This window comes from Catharus ustulatus, chromosome Z (genome assembly GCF_009819885.2).
Source record: "Catharus ustulatus isolate bCatUst1 chromosome Z, bCatUst1.pri.v2, whole genome shotgun sequence".
In the NCBI taxonomy this organism is placed as follows: domain Eukaryota; kingdom Metazoa; phylum Chordata; class Aves; order Passeriformes; family Turdidae; genus Catharus; species Catharus ustulatus.
Window position 1 is genome coordinate 22821059 of NC_046262.2, and position 15645 is coordinate 22836703.

Here is a 15645-nt window from a genome sequence, read left to right on the forward strand (position 1 = left end):
TGTGAAAGGCTCAGGAACACAATTCCCGTGGGGAGGGACTGAGCGAGCTGGGTTTGTTCAGCCTGGTGGAGAGGAGGCACCTCAGGAGAGACCTCACCCCTTTCTACAAACACTTGGAAGGAGGCTACAGCCGAGCGGGGGTTGTCCTCATGGGAAAGGACGTGGGTCGTATGAGGACACAGTCTTAAGCTGTACCATGGGAGCTTTGGGCTGCACATTTGGAAGAATTTCCTCACAGAAAGGGTGATTAGACACTGGAATGGGCTGCCCAGGGGGTGGTGGAGTCACCCTCCTTAGAGTTGTTCAAGAAAAACGCGCTTGGTGCCATGGTCTGGTTGACACGGTGTTCGGCCACAAGTTGGTCGCGATGACCTCACAGGCCTTCTCGGACGCACTGGATTCGGTGCCTCCGCCACTTCCCCGGAGCGCGGTTCCCCGGAGCAGGCAGCCCCGCGGCCCGGTCCCTGCGGGCGGCGCTCCCGGCCCGCCTCCCTCCCGCCCCGAGCCCCGCGCCTCGCGCGTGGGCGCTCGGGCGCCGCCACGCGGGGGGAGCAGCGCCGCGCTGCCCGGCGGACAAGATGGCGGCTCCCATGGAGCTGAGCTGCTGGGGAGGAGACTGGGGGCTGCCGTCCCTGCACCCGGAGTCTCTCACCGTCATGGTAACGGGCGGCGCCCACTGCCCGGCCCGAGAGGGAGGGAGGGAGCGGCGGCGGCATCCCGGGACTTGCTTGCCGCCCGCACGGACGTCCCCGGGGCTCCTTCTTGCCTCGGGAGAGGCCGGGGGTGGGAGGCGGGGTGTTGGGCCCGCAGCGCGGGCCTGGCTCCTTCCCCGCGGGAGACGCGGGCGGTGCTGCCGCCCTTCCCGGGGACTCGGAGCCCTTCCCGGCGGCACTGCCGTTCTTCCCGCGGGCTGCCGTGCCTGTGCCCTGCATTCCCTGAGCCGCATTAGGGCAATGAAGCTCGACCGAAACCCGTCGCGCACCTGCTGGCGGTTGGTCCTCAGTGCACGAAGGTGTTTGACACTACTTCTGAAGCTCTCTTATGCCTTTCTTACACATTGTGACAGGTTTTCTCCCCTGCCCTCCAATCTTTATTGCAGGCTTACGCCAAATTTTCTGGTGCCCCCCTGACAGTGAATACTATAAATAACTTGTGGAGAGCTCCGAAAGGTACCATCTTTGCAGCCTTTATTACTCTAATGACAACGTGTTATAAATGTAGGTTACAGTTTCTGCGTTTGCATTGTGTTTGCGTTCATGAGTGCAGTCAGCCCCAATTAAATGACTTCACAGGATCAAGTGTGATGACTTCGTGAGAATGAAGTATTGGAAGTCATAAATAAAGTGCTCCAGAGGACAGTTTATTAAAATGTGTATGGGTGAGGCAGCAGACAGTTAACAAAGCAGTAGTGCCAAGCACATAACTTTTTGAGTCAGGCAGTCTGAACTGATGGTATAGTGAAAACAAATTTGTAATCTTTTTGCACTTTTCATATTTATAAAGGTAGTAACTAGACGTGTATGGAAGACCTCTTGCTTTACCTGTGGCTTAATGGGTTGGTACAGTTGGAAGCAGAATGTGAGCCTTAGCAAGTACAGCTTACACTTGCTGGATTGTTTGGTATTGTGCTGAATTAGAGGGTTTGACTGAGAAAAGGTGAAGGTAAGCAGAAAGGACTTTTTTGTTTTGGATGCTTCTATTTATTGCTTATTTGTTTGCTCAGCAGTGATTGTCTTGGTGTATTTAAGAGAGGTAAAATCACTGCAGGGTTAAAATCCTCTGTCACACTTAAACACGTTATCAGTTCAGGCAGTACTGTATTCATGCAGAAATTGAGCCTTTGGTTCTTGCTGTTCAGTGTCTTGTTTTCTGTTAGGGGAAGATACGAAGAAGTAGCTGGGTGGACTTGCTAGAAATGTAGTGGCTATCTTAATAAGGAAAATACATAAAATCAATTCAGAAAACAGTTTAATTAGTAATTGTTGGTGATAATTTAAATATTATCTAGCACTGTTCTGTTGGGCTCATTCTGGGAGTTCTGTTGTGAATGTGCTGTAAGGTAGCCCATGTTACAGAGACTTTGCACTCTGCAGGCTTTGATCCTGCCATCTTGCAACTAAAGACTGTCCTGTCAACTTCTGGCTGAGGGGAAGTACTTAGTTCTTTGAGTAATTTATGATAATGCAGTGGTAGCTTGGGCATTGTTTGCAGCAAGGTTAGAGAAAAAAAGATGGTTAAATTGGATTTGGAGGGGAAGGACAGAGAAAAAATTGAAAAGAGGCTCTGATGTAGATGAATTGAGAGAGCAGTTGGACTGAGTTGGAATTTTTGTCTTAAGACGAATGTCTGAAATCTGGACAAGTAACCTGGTTTTTAAAGTATTGGATACCTAGTAAAAAACATTTGCTTCAGTCTGATTTGACATTGCCCTTTTTATGTTTATTATTAGTAAAGGCCACAGTAGACCAAGAGTATTTGTAACCTCAGTGGAACTCGCCTGCTATGTAAAATTTTATGTTTATGTTTGCGTGTTAGGAAAGTCATAGCATGCTATTGAGGAAGGTACATACAGTGACTTGATTGCTTTCTATTTAGAACTGATCCATATAAATTGTTGACTGTATTATTTCTGCCTTCTAGGAGATCTGCCAGTCCTGGTATCACAAGACATTGTTATTTCTCAGCCAGCAAAAATACTAAACTTCTTAAGAAGGCAGGTAGGCCTCTTTAAAAAAGATTTGTTTTCTTTGACTTGCAGTGGCTCTTGCAAGTCTCCTTTGTACATTGATTCCAAAAACCTGAAGTTTAATTCAGACCCAGTGCTTTTCTGTTTCTCGTACATGCATGGCAGTTGCAAAATGGTGGATGAGAAATTGCTCTATAAAAGTTTGATCACTAGTTGTGTGAAAGATTTAAAAATAAGCATGAAAAAATTTAATTGAAAAGGACAATAATTAGTCCCTAATTGAGCAGTTTCTTACTGATCACCCTGCTTGTAATTATAGCAATTTTAATGTAATTTTGACTTTGCAGACCTAGGATATCACAGTTTAGGTTAATAGTTTTAATGGGTTATTTCCCAGTGCTCTTTTTTTGAAAGATAATGCATACAGCATAGTTCATAACCTTTGTAATTTTTCTATCGCTGAAATGAAAAATGAAAATTTTGGCAGATGTTTCTTGATGCACACCAGGTTATTTCCTCTTGCTTGCCTTTTGTAGGAGTCTTAATGTTTTATACACAAAGAGTAAACGTGTATAATTTCTTCTTTTCACAAAGTATAAAGATATGTAATAAACCATGGCATCATCTTTTTATTCCTAAGATGGTCCTCTAGCCCACTATTCTGCATTTACATCTGTCTGGTCAGATGATCTGCCATGTTAGTGAAACTTCAGATCTTCATGGGGAGAAAAACAGAATCTGAAAACTACATTTGAGATGAAAGTTTAGACAGTTGTGAAATTCTGAAGTTTCAGATTCATTTGGCTTCAATTTGAACTTGGTATTCATGTGAATAACAAAAGTTCCATAATGTTAGGGGAAGAAAACCTCTTTATGTTAAAGTACAACAGTTGTATGCTTTCTTTTCAGATGTTCAAGTGTCAGCACTGGCCCTTTGTTTATAAATTAATGAAGCAAATCTACTCACTTTCCCCCTCACAAATTTTCAATCCTTGTAATGTTAATTAAAAGTCTAGTCAGTAACTGCATTAATTTAGCTGTATGTTTGTTCCCTTACATTGCTATCATCCAATTTCTTAACTTCTGGAATGTTCATGAAAAGCAAAATATGGGAATGTTTTTGGTTTTTTTATGCTTACACCTGCTGAAGTGTCAGGTGCTTCTTGGAAAATAACAATGGAGACTTACCAAAGGTTTGCTACATCCTTGAGTATTGCAAAATTTCCTCTGTATTGCTGGACATTTCCTTGGAAACAAATAGGTGGAGACAACTACATTAATTTCACGAATACAAGCCGCACTGAGTATAAGCCGCATCTCTGGGTGTTGGCAAATATTTCGTTCTTTGTCCATAAATAAGCCGCACCCGAGTATAAGCCGTTCTGTTGTTTGCAGCGAGGACCCGCGTGCAACAAAGTTGCCAAATAGTAACAGAACCGCAGCAGGGCGGGGTTTACTGGCTTGGCTCGGGCTGTGCAGGCTCGGCCCGCTCGGGGCTGCCGACGGGCCCAGGTAGCCCAGCCCGACGCTGCCGCTCGGCAGGGCCACTGGGGGCTGACCACCGCCTCTGGGCTCACTTGCCCTGGCCCAGCGCTGCCCTGTGGTGGCAGGCAGGGACGGAGCCCCCCCCGCTCCTGCGGAGGCGGGCAGGGACGGAGCACCCCGCCGCCTCCCCGAGCTGCGGCGATGGTGGCATGGGGCCCCCCCGTCTCTCCCCCGGGCTGTGGTGGAGGAGGGAAGGAAAGAGCTCTCCCTCCTCTCTCCCCGCCCCCCGTGCTGCCTGCAGGGAGCCAGGCTCCACCCGCGGTGCAACAGAGTAACAATTTGTAACAATCGCAAAATGCCGACTTTGCAGCAGCTCGGCTCGACACTCTGACTGGCACTTCTGAGGTTGTAAATGTCAGAAAATTATTCATATATTAGCCGCTCCTGAGTATAAGCTGCATTTCCGGTGTGGGAGCAAAATCTTAGTCAAAATGGTGCGGCTTGTATTCGTGAAATTACTGTATTTTGGAAATAGGAGGGCCCAAACTTCTAGGAATGGGAAAGTGGAAAAGCGAGATGCAACAAGATTTGGCAGAGTTGGAAAATTCTCCTGAGTGCATGCTTTCTGTTTCAAAAATTGTTTATATATTTACTGCCTTGATAGGTGTTAAGTTTGAAGCAACTTTCCATTGATAATGTTTTTTGAAAGTTCAGCGTAAGACTATTTTTGTTTTTAATTTGTAGAAGTACAATGCTGATTACGATTTGTCTGCAAAACAAGGAGCTGATACACTGGCATATATTGCACTACTTGAAGAGAAACTGCTTCCTGCTCTGGTAAATATTAATAAATACTTTGTAATGGTCAGGATACTTGGAATTGAATGCTGTAAGAGATGCCCAGTGTGAAAGATGTTACAGTCTCTCAACCACAGCCCTGGCTGGAACATAGTTGTTTTGTTAATCTGTTTTTTTGGAAATAATGCCTAGCAACTTTTGAAAAGCAAATAAGTGTGTGTTTGTGGAGTATCAAAGTAATAATAATAATAGATTTATGAAAGACATTTTAAAAGGACACTTAGGGGTTTTTTCTATTGGTCTTTGGGAAACAGTATCCTGAAAACCCTTTATTGTGGCCATTTTTTTGTTTAATTTGATTTTCTGAAAAATCTTTGATTAAGATGTGAGACACACAACTGAAAGCCTTTTGAACTGTTGAGTTAAAACTTCTAATAAATTAAAATGCCATAACTAGCTTAATTTTTCAGTTTTAAATAAGACATGGCCATTTCGGTATTACAGTGTATTACAGTATATTACAGTATATTGCAATCTTACTATTTCAGTGTAATTACTTTTGGAGCTACAAGACCCACAGACACGGAGTTTTCTTCAATCACTTTGGTTTCAGTTTGTACGGGGAAAAACACTCTGACCAGATGGTATCATAAGCTAGCCTTTTCAGCTGACCCTGGTTTCAAAATCATAATTTTGTAACATCTTGTATTTTAAGATTTATATAAAGTTTCAAAACAAAATTTCAGAAAGTTCAAACCTGTTTCTGTATGTCTGCTACTTTATTTGTAATGTGTTTTCTATGTACAACGTGTGTGTGTGTATGTATCTGTGCATACATAGTAAATATGTAATTTTGTGCAGATGCATATAGATCTTTGGTGTTTCTTTCTCATGTACTCCTACGCTCAGAGGATTAGTGTATGCCTCTACAGAGCCTGATAGCCTTAAATTACAATAATTCATGGTTCTTCTGCTTTTCTGAGCGAGGTCTTGCATATCAACTGTCACGAGGTGTCTACTCATGTCACTCAAATTTCACTTACATTTTTCCTCATGTTGATAATACAGCTGCACACTTTCTGGATTGAGGCTGAAAATTACTGCAGTGTGACAAAGCCATGGTTTGCCTCAAGGATTGCCTTCCCACTGAGTTTGTATCTGCCTGGGAAGATGTCCAGGGAAGCACTGAACAGGATCTTGCTGACTAAGGGAGGCCCTCCACTCTATACTCTCACGGAAGTGGAAGCACAGGTATGTGTTGTGCAGTAAAGAATTTATAAGTTGGTTCTGTCAAAGACAAGAACTGAAACAGTCTATTACACAGTCAAATGATGAATGGTGCTGTGCATACCAACCTAGGACTCTTAGACAGTCTTGTGTCTCATCAGATATACAGGGATGCCAAGGAGTGCCTAAATCTCCTGTCGAAGAGATTGGGAACATCTCAGTTTTTCTTTGGAGATACGTAAGTGTGATTGGTTTTTTTTAAATTACTTTGGTAAATGACTAATAAAAAAGGTACCACACCACTCTGTGAACACTTGAACCTTTTTTTTTCTTTTTAGCATGTCAGAATGTTAAAAGTTCTTCCCAATAGTTTCATGTCTCACACTCTACTTTTCAGATAAATCTGAATGAGCAAACAGGGCACAAATGAAATTGTCAGACTGAGTCAATGTGGTGTCTCTCTTATCATGCTTTTTTCCACAGAGAGGGGAATGCTTCCCACAACTGCTAAGAAAATATAAGCTGCACCAGAGAACACTTTCCTAGCCACTGAATGTCACCTCCTGGCTTTATATGTAGAAAAAAATGCTGTAGGCTGAGGTGTTACTACTGCCCTCATGGTGGGAGGGTGTAGGTATGTGTGCAGAGCAGGAAGCAGATAGGGCCAGCAACATAGAGCCAACAGGTCCTGAAAAGCATGATCTCTTCTTTAGCTGTTGAAGTTGGACCATTCCATGAGGGAGGGTCCTGGTCCCCAGGTTTCCAGCATGACTTTTGTGGTGCCAGAAAGGTGTTTTAGAGTGTCTTGCTTATCAGTATGTGGGGTAGCATGACTGTGTTGTGACGCTGACATTACTGTTTCAGCTTGCTAGCATGTCTCTAGTTAAGAGATGCCGAAAGGAGCGTATAGGAGCAGACAGTTGGTGCAAAGAATTTACCAGGTTGATAGGCAAAGGTGCTGTGACAGAAGAGCTGACTGTATTTTGTCCTGAGCTGTACTTGACATACACAGAAAACTAGGCTGTAGAAGTCTTACAAGTCTTATTTCAAGTCACTTCAGTGGTTTTTTGTGTCACTCTTTTTAGGCCTACCACCTTGGATGCCTTTGTATTTGGTTTCCTTGCACCAATTTATAAAGTGTGCTTCCCGAGGGTACAGTTGCAAGAGCATTTGAAACAGCTTCCCAATCTGTGTCGATTTTGTGATGATATTTTAACTTGCTACTTCAGGTTAACTGTCTCAGGTAGGTTGTGTTTCTTTTCTCCTTTTTGTCATCTGTATTCCTGTTGGGATTAGTACTTTAGGATTCTATTTGTGAACCAAGGCACATTAGATTTCACATAGTTTATGCTAGACTTCGTTTGGGGAAGTGAAGAAACTTCTGAAGTTGGGCTGAAAGGATTCCAAATTAAAAGCAAGTGTTAATACTCAGTTTTAGATTCTGTCAAGCATTGGCAAGCTCTGTGGCTCACGCTTAGTACTCCTGATTCTCTCATGTGGAATGGCTTTTACACCTAAATTCTTCTTTGTGTAAAAATACTGCATGAAGTCTCTCTCCAATGTGAGTTTAATTTTTAAAAATTTAAAAGTTTCTGTAAATGCCTTTTCACTCGTACTCTTTCTGCCTTCACTCTCCAGGCCATTCTCCAGCTGGACAGGATACAGCAGATGCTAATCTGCAGAAACTCACACAGCTTGTAAATAAGGAATCCAACTTGATTGAAAAGGTTATTTTTGCTTCAGTATCTTTAATTTTACTGCTTTGTTGTGGTTACTTGTTCACAGATATCCTTGCATGGCTATACAGTGGACTTCATTTTAATTACTTCTTTTCTTGTGAGTTACGTGATGTAGAGAGGCAGGAAGAATATTGCATCATTTGGAAGGAGGAATTAATGAAGCCTTGCACTAAAAAAGTATTTTTAGAACTATCAAAAGAATATTGTCTTGCAGGTGTGCACACCAACAGAGGAGTGGTATCTTTCTGCAAGTGTACATTCAGCAAAGAAGGAGGAAAATGTATTGGTCGAAACTCAGAAATTAAGACTGATCACCAGTTTTCCTTGCTCCCAGCTGCATGCTGTAGTAACTAACTAGCAGTCACTCTTCTCCTGCTTGTTCTATATCTAGCTGTTTTTTCTTATGTTCTTTTTTTCTTAGGCTGTCACTCAGCACCAAGCAAAAGCTATACAACTCACCTGAAAAATACTTGTGAAGAATTAGCCTTTTCAAGCAGATAAAATACTCTAACTGAAAGGGTAGAAGGCATTTCTTTCTGACAAAGATCAGTGTGTCAAATAGATCATTAATTATGATCAGCTTCTGTAGCATTAAGTACTGATCCTTTTTCTGGCATTGAAGTGTGGCTGTGGAAGTTCTAAACAATGGGTTACATAGACATTTGTCATGCATGATTGAGGAAAATCTGATCCTGTCTTTAAGAAACAGAATAGACTAGGCAGCCTCTGCAGATCTCCCCTGTGCTTTTATTCTGTACCAACTAAACTTTTTCAGAACACATTACACACAGGGCATTGGAGTGATTTCCTATGAAAATGTGAATTGTTTATATTCTGAGATGAGTTTTATCCTGTCTTTGAAAAAGGTCTTATCACAAACACTTTATTACATACTTTTTGCAATGTGTAACTAATACAAAATCACTCAGCATCTCCAGAACTTTTCTGATTTCGAGTTTTATTCTTGCATGGTGCTGAATATACATAAGCATCCATTGATGTTAGCAGTTTGACTCTTGATCTACTTTCTCACAGCATTTGATTATTGTACAATATTTGACCTCTTAGAATTGGTGTTACTTCCTTCAGTAATCTTGACCAAACAGCTTGAACAGAAGCACATCCAGATGCCCTGGGTTTGATGCACCATGTATAAGGGAATGATTAGCAGCTCTAACACAAGCATATATTTGGGAGCAGATAAAAACCAAAGCACCAGTTTTTGCTGGTCCTGGCAGTAAACGTACACCAACCCAGTATTAATGATGGCAGCCCTGACAAATAAGACTAATAGTATAATCTATATTCTGCTGTTGCCAGATCCAGCTCTCATTGTTTCTCTGCAGATGGACGACAACCTTCGTAAGAGTCCTCAGCATCCACCTCGGAAGCTCACAACGCTCAAGCTTGCTGCAGGTGGAGAAGAAAGCAGTCCAATGAGTCGTTTGTCACCTTGACATCTCTTGTTGCACATACATGTGTGTTTTGTAACTCAGCTGAGTGCCACAGTAAATTTTTTTCACATGAATGTTTTACAAGGGAAGAATCTGCTAATGAGTACAAGTAGAGAAGAAATAGAGCTTTACAATCTTCCTTCTGTCTCCCTGTTCTTTTAAGAAATTGCATAGATCAGTCTGGCCACACACTACGCTGAAGCTAAGCTAAGCTAAACAAAGCGTATTACTGCAGATGTTAACATGATTTTGTACAGCATATTTTTGCCTTTAGCCTAGCAGAAAAGTTTGCTAAAGTTAAAAATCTGCTTATGGAATGTTCAGTTATTTTATTTTGTAGGTTTTGATTTTACTGTACAGTAAATTCACGAATACAAGCCGCACTGAGTATAAGCCGCATCTCTGGGTGTTGGCAAATATTTCGCTTTTTGTCCATAAATAAGCCGCACCTGAATATAAGTCACTCTGTCGTTCGCAGCGAGGACCCGCGTGCAACAAAGTTGCCAAATAGTAACAGAACCGCGGCAGGGCGGGGTTTACTGGCTCGGCTAAGGCTGTGCAGGCTCAGCCCGCTAGTGGCTGCTGACGGGGCCAGGTGGCCCAGCCCGGCACTGCCGCTCGGTGGGGCCACTGGGGGCCAGCCGCCGCTGCCACTGGGCTTGGTCACCATGGCCCGGTGCTGCCCTGTGGTGGCAGGCAGGGATGGAGCCCCCCGCCGCCTCCCCGAGCCACGGCAGTGGCGGCTCGGGTCCCCCGCCTCCTCCCAGAGCTGCGGCAGTGGCGGCCCGGGTCCCCCCTCTCCTCCCAGAACTGCAGCAGGGGCGGCCCGGGGTCCCCCAGTCTCTCCCCCGGGCTGTGGCAGAGGAGGAAAGAGAGCTCTCCCGCCTCTCTCCCCGCCCCCCGTGCTGACTGCAGGCAGCCAGGCTCCACCCGCGGTGCAACAGAGTAGCAATTTGTAACAATCGCAAAATGCCGACTTTGCAGCAGCTCTGCTCGACACTCTGGCTGGCACTTCTGAGGTTGTAAATGTCAGAAAATTATTCACATATGAGCCGCTCCTGAATATTGGCCGCATTTCCGGTTTAGGAGCAAAATCTTAGTCAAAATGGTGCGGCTTGTATTCGTGAAATTACTGTAATCATGTTACTGTATGTGAGTGGGTATACTCTTTGTCTGAAAATGACAAAGTTCAGTTGCAAAGTCTGAAAAACAAAATGTTACCATTCATAACAGCTGAGAAATGAAAAAATGACAGGAAGGTAAATATTTTTATTGTGTTTTAATGAACTTGGGATTTGTGTCTTGTGGTTGTTTGTATCTTTGAAAATTTGTCATGTTGTACTTTGAAGGGGATTATTGAAAAGCATGTGTGCTATGGGGATTAAAATGATGCACAATGCTAAAATTTCACAGTACCTCGTATTAGGTCTTTGTGAAACAGGCTTAACCTGTGCACAGAGTAATATCACATGCTGCAAAACCGCTAAGTCAAAATCACAGGAAACTTGTTGTGGATGGAGACATTTGATTAGTTGCTGTCAGGACGAGACTTAACTAGCAAAATGTACTGCATGTGTTTAGTTAGGGCTTTATGAGAAAGCTGATGTAGGTTTTTAAATGTGTCACAAATGCCTCTTAATTAATTACATCTTACTTTTTAATAAGCACTATGCTTAATTTGAAAATTAAAACTAAAAATTGTCAACATTTTTGTTATATGATGGTCTAGGTAGTTCAGAGGTCTTTTCTCTTTGCAAACTGTGGTATATTGCAGGGCTTATTTCTTCTGTTCAGTTATATTTTGTCTTTAACAGAAGCCTTGCCAGTTCTAAAGTCCCAAACAATTCTGTTACAGGAGAGATGCTCTAATTTTTTACTGGCAAAGTACTGGCAGATGTTTCATGAGTAGGCGTAAAGAGAATCAGACAAGGAGATTGGCCAAAATGGCAGTGCTTGGGGTACACCATTCTGATAGCTGTATGTGTGGGATAACTGTTCTGTGTGGGGGGTTGTTTTTCTTCCTGGCCAAATTGAAATAGTCTTTCCACTTCCTTTGGCTACTGGTCATGTTTGAGATACACAGATAAATTACTTCTTATTTATAAAGACAAGATGGTAGATTGTGTACATATTCTACCTTTGGACTTGATATGTAAGGAATGTAATATCTTTAACATGTCTTAATTGAAATGTTGGGTTTCTAATGAGCACTTTAAAATACTGTTTAAGCTTCATGCTCTTACTACAGTATTTGTTGCAGATTTGAAATTAATTTAGCTCATATTCATGGTAACTGTATAAATGGACAGTCCGTTACATGCAAAAGTAATTTAAATCTTTAAAATTCGTACTGCCTGTACCTTGACAAGATTTATGTGAGATCAAGTCACATAGCTTTCCAGGGCTTTTCTTTAACAAACATGGCTATGGAGAATATGCCTTAGTTTGTCGCTTTTGTGAATACATACACACAACCTAGAAAATCTCTTTGTAAAAAGGGTTGTTATTCCAAAATTAAAATTCTGGATTTTTAGTGGAATTTTAGTAGAGTTTTTTGTGGTATGTGTATTGAGTTTTTTGAGTGGTTTTCTTTTTTTCTTGTAGAAGAGTTTATCTTGTCCATTAAAAAAAAAAACCCAAAACAATTCTGACTGCTAGGACAAGAAACTGAAGCAACTTAGCATATCCATGAGATCAGATTTTAAATTTTTATCACATCTCTTCAACCCAGCTTCTTTTGAGAAGGGGGAATGACAAGGCACACATTTGCTGATCTTACTAAATGTGAGTTTGGGCCATGCGATTGGGCTGATCTGAAATTTTGGTAAAGCAGTGCTCAAGGAACATAATTCACTTGATGGAAGAGGGCAGCAGGACTGAAGATCACAGCAAACATTGCCTGTAGTCATCCATACCATCCTAGGCAACCAGTGAGGTTGCATAGCCATACACTTCCTTATTTTACTTTCTAACCAAAGTGAAGTCAAACCCAGACTGCTTTATGTAGGCAGTATCATCCCTGGCCTGGTAACTCAGGCTTGCCAGTTAGTTTACTGGCATATTTTTTTGTACCTGAGTTCTGAAGCTGGGAGATGAATGCTTTCCAAGGGTGGGGTCAGTTTGAATAACTCCTTCATCTGAAGTAGTCAAAGCTGCTTCTCTGGCTAGGGGCGAAAGGTGGGATTGAGGTGTGATTCGTCTCTCCTTAGAGCAGGTACCTAAGAATTGAGTCCTGGACGTGTGCTGTGTATGCTGTGTGCAAGTGGAGCCCTGCTATAGCTCTACCTGTTATGAATGAAAACCTGCCATGGTGATTGGCTTTTCCTCCACTGTCTGAGCTTGTGGGTGGTCTGAAATACAAGAAGTCAGGCGGCCTTCTGCCTGGGCAGCCGGGGTGTGGCCTTGGAACCACTGTTTGCAACCTGCTTCCTTGTGCAGAGAGCACTGTCTGCTGTAGCTTCTGCAGCTCTGCATTCTCTAAATACTTCAGGTTCACATGTCCGCTTCTGATGCACATGCCTACTATGTGCAAGTGTGGGATATAGCACTGGGTTTCCAGGGCCTTGCTGCTACCACGGCAGCTGATGAGCCTCATCGTCCTTGTCCTCCCCCTGGAAAGGTGGTGGCTAGGAAGAGACACTACCTTGAAAGCAACTGATCCAGCTGTCAGTTGTAAGTGGAGTGGACCACTTTGACAGGTTACAAATTTAATGCCCCTGCTACCCGGCAATTTTCTGGAGAAGTCTGTTTATTAGATATCCTTAGGACTATTCTATGTTTTTCTGTGTCACCTGGTTGAATGAATATGTATATTCCAGAAGAAATGAGGCGAAAAAGGTTACAAATTAATTGCCACAAATATGTTCTATTTAACATTTCTAAGACTGCTTTAGAAATGTCTGCCTCTCCCTTCCCGTTCTCCTTTCTCCCCGTTCCCCTCCCCAGTCTGAAGCTACTGTTATATTAGGCTTATATATACACATTATGTAGACTTACACATTCATGATGTCACATTACTTTTGCCAGTGGAGCATAACACTCCATTAAGAAAAAAACACCCTATTTGATTTCTGGTTAAAATGGTTTGCAGACTCCCTTGAGCAAGTTTCTTTTGCTTGGTATGATTCTTGGCATTGCAGCAGGAACCATTCATAGTGCTTTTTTCTCTTTTTTTTCTTTTTCTCTTTTTTCTTTTTTTTTTTGTTTTTTTGTTTTTTTCTTTTTTTCTTTTTTTCTTTTTTTCTTTTTTTGTTTTTTTCTTTTTTTATTTTTTTCTTTCTTTCCATGAAGAAAGGCAGAGGAACTTTATATGTTAGCTTGACAAACTATACTGTAGCTCAAAAATCTGGATGATCTGTGCAGTTGGCAACAAGCTGTCCTAAGTCGTTGATCATAGGCATGTCTCTTAGTAAGAAGCTATTCCCCATGTCCAGTCACCTGCCAGGCATATGGTGTGTGATATCTGACCTGGAGGCCTCTCAACAACTCTGCTGTTCTGCATCTATGTGAGACCCAGCCATGCCAGGGTAATGGTGATGTGGGCTTAATACTCCTCTGGTGCCTTGTGTCCTAGTCTGGGCAGCAAGGCAGAGCCCCAGGCATACTCTCTGTTCTCCTCCTCACCCACTGGAGACCTGCGCAGCAGAGGTAAGGGCCAGGAGCAGCCTTTTCTGGAGCTACGTTCAGTATCAGAGGTAGCTACCAAGATCACAAGTGGTTCTTTGCACCATCTCAAGGACATGTTAAAGCAAAGAAGGGAAAAACTAAGTCCAGGGTTCCCTGTGCCATGCTGGTTTGCTGTTTGTGCCTGAATCAAAGGCCCCAGGAATAGATTCCGGCTCCCTAAAGGTGTCAGATCAGGTTGGAATGAGAACCTAGGAAGGGGAAGGAAAGAAAAACTGGTCAAGAGAGAGGCATCAGGGGCATCTCTTTTCACCCTCAATGACTTTTTGTCAGAGTTTGATGACTGTCGTGGTATTTGGGACTGAGAGACTGCTCCATGAGTTACAATATACTGCTCTTGTGGGGAAAACATGGGGGGAATACAGTGGCTTGCTGCAGGCTTGGTAAAAAAGAAAAAAAGAAATTATTTGTAATTGCTAGGTCAGTCTGCCTCAGTGCAGGATCAAGCAACCAAAGTTTACTTTGTTTCATTAAAAGTTGAGACCAGGAATCACTGTACTTCCAGAACAAGTAAGATCTTGCAGTAAATCAGCCCATGGCACAAGCACGTTCCTCAGTGCTGTTCACCTCTCTTTTGTTCATTTATCTTTATATAACATGGGTTTTATTCATCACAAATTTAAATGTTCCAGCTTTGTATATGTTCAAGTGTTGCATCTGAGTTCTGTTGGTGATTTACTGTTATCAAAATTCAGAATGTGGTCCTTCATTTAAGCCCCCAGTGCACAGAGATTACATGTCTTGAGTATTAAGGAGCTCATTAAGTATAAGCAGTTCTTGTGTAAACATTCAGTGCTCTGATCAAATTTACCAAGCCATTTTGACAAGGGCAGCTGGGCAGCCTGCCAACTCACAGTGACCCCTCACAGTTTTTGTTTTCAGGAACAGAGAGGTGAGAGAGGGAGAGCACAAACAACAAAGTGGAAGTCTCTACAAAACTCTGGCTTGTGCAAAGCAACCTTCAAGTGATGGAGGTGGAGTCCATTTTGTTTGTATTGTCGTTTGATGTGGTGAAAAGAAATATACACTGAACATATATTGGGCTATGTGTATGCACGCCAGGATTTCACAGTGCGTTTTGATCTGAGTTGTGACCAGTAGTGGAAGACATCATTGACAATCCCTTCAGTAGTATGTTACAGCTTGTGATTTGGCACTGGTTGAAATACCAGGCATCTATGAAAACTATTCATTCATTCTCCTCTGCTATAGTTGAGCAGAGGAGGAAAAAAAAAACCCAAAGGGCTTGTGAGTTGAGATAAGGATTAGGAGAAAACCTAAGGGCAAAACAGGCTCATATTTAAAAGGTATAAAGAAAAATTAATTATAAAATATTTAAATGAGGGTAATGAGAAACTAAAATAAACTTTTAGAACACTTTTCCTTTCCAGACCTCCCTCTTTCACACTGACAGCACAGAGAGATAAAACATGGGTTTTTTTAGTCAGTTCATCACTTCTAATTTTCTTCTGTTCATTCAGGAGAAAAGTGTCTTTTTTCTGTTGTACTGTGGGTCCCCCCATGTGAGACAGTTCTCTGTGTACTTCACCAGCTTGGTTCTCTTCTGATGAGT

General features: G+C 42.5%; 2 protein-coding genes across 5 annotated transcripts in view; one reads left to right on the forward strand and one right to left on the reverse strand.

Annotated features, from left to right (window-relative positions):
* The window catches only part of THBS4 (thrombospondin 4), a 46937-nt gene extending 45844 nt beyond the window's left edge, over nucleotides 1–1093 (reverse strand). The window contains exon 1 of the mRNA XM_033085735.1: nucleotides 653–1093. Within this exon, the coding sequence (XP_032941626.1) occupies nucleotides 653–932 (280 nt within the window). The 5' untranslated portion in view covers nucleotides 933–1093. The remainder of the gene's footprint in view (nucleotides 1–652) is intronic.
* On the forward strand, nucleotides 551–9528 carry MTX3 (metaxin 3). Of its 4 annotated transcripts, none has more exons than XM_033085741.1 (9): nucleotides 551–659; nucleotides 1100–1169; nucleotides 2641–2717; nucleotides 4916–5008; nucleotides 6038–6220; nucleotides 6358–6434; nucleotides 7282–7439; nucleotides 7835–7960; nucleotides 8150–9528. In XM_033085741.1, the coding sequence occupies exons 1-9, from the start codon at nucleotides 579–581 to the stop codon at nucleotides 8287–8289; spliced, it is 1005 nt and encodes a 334-aa protein (XP_032941632.1). In that variant the 5' UTR covers nucleotides 551–578; the 3' UTR covers nucleotides 8290–9528. The 4 variants fall into 4 exon arrangements, with proteins under 4 accessions (XP_032941632.1, XP_032941628.1, XP_032941629.1 ...); XM_033085737.1 differs by having other exon boundaries at nucleotides 7835–7923; nucleotides 9256–9528; XM_033085738.1 differs by having other exon boundaries at nucleotides 7835–7923; nucleotides 9282–9528.
* The last annotated feature ends 6117 nt before the right edge of the window (nucleotides 9529–15645 follow it).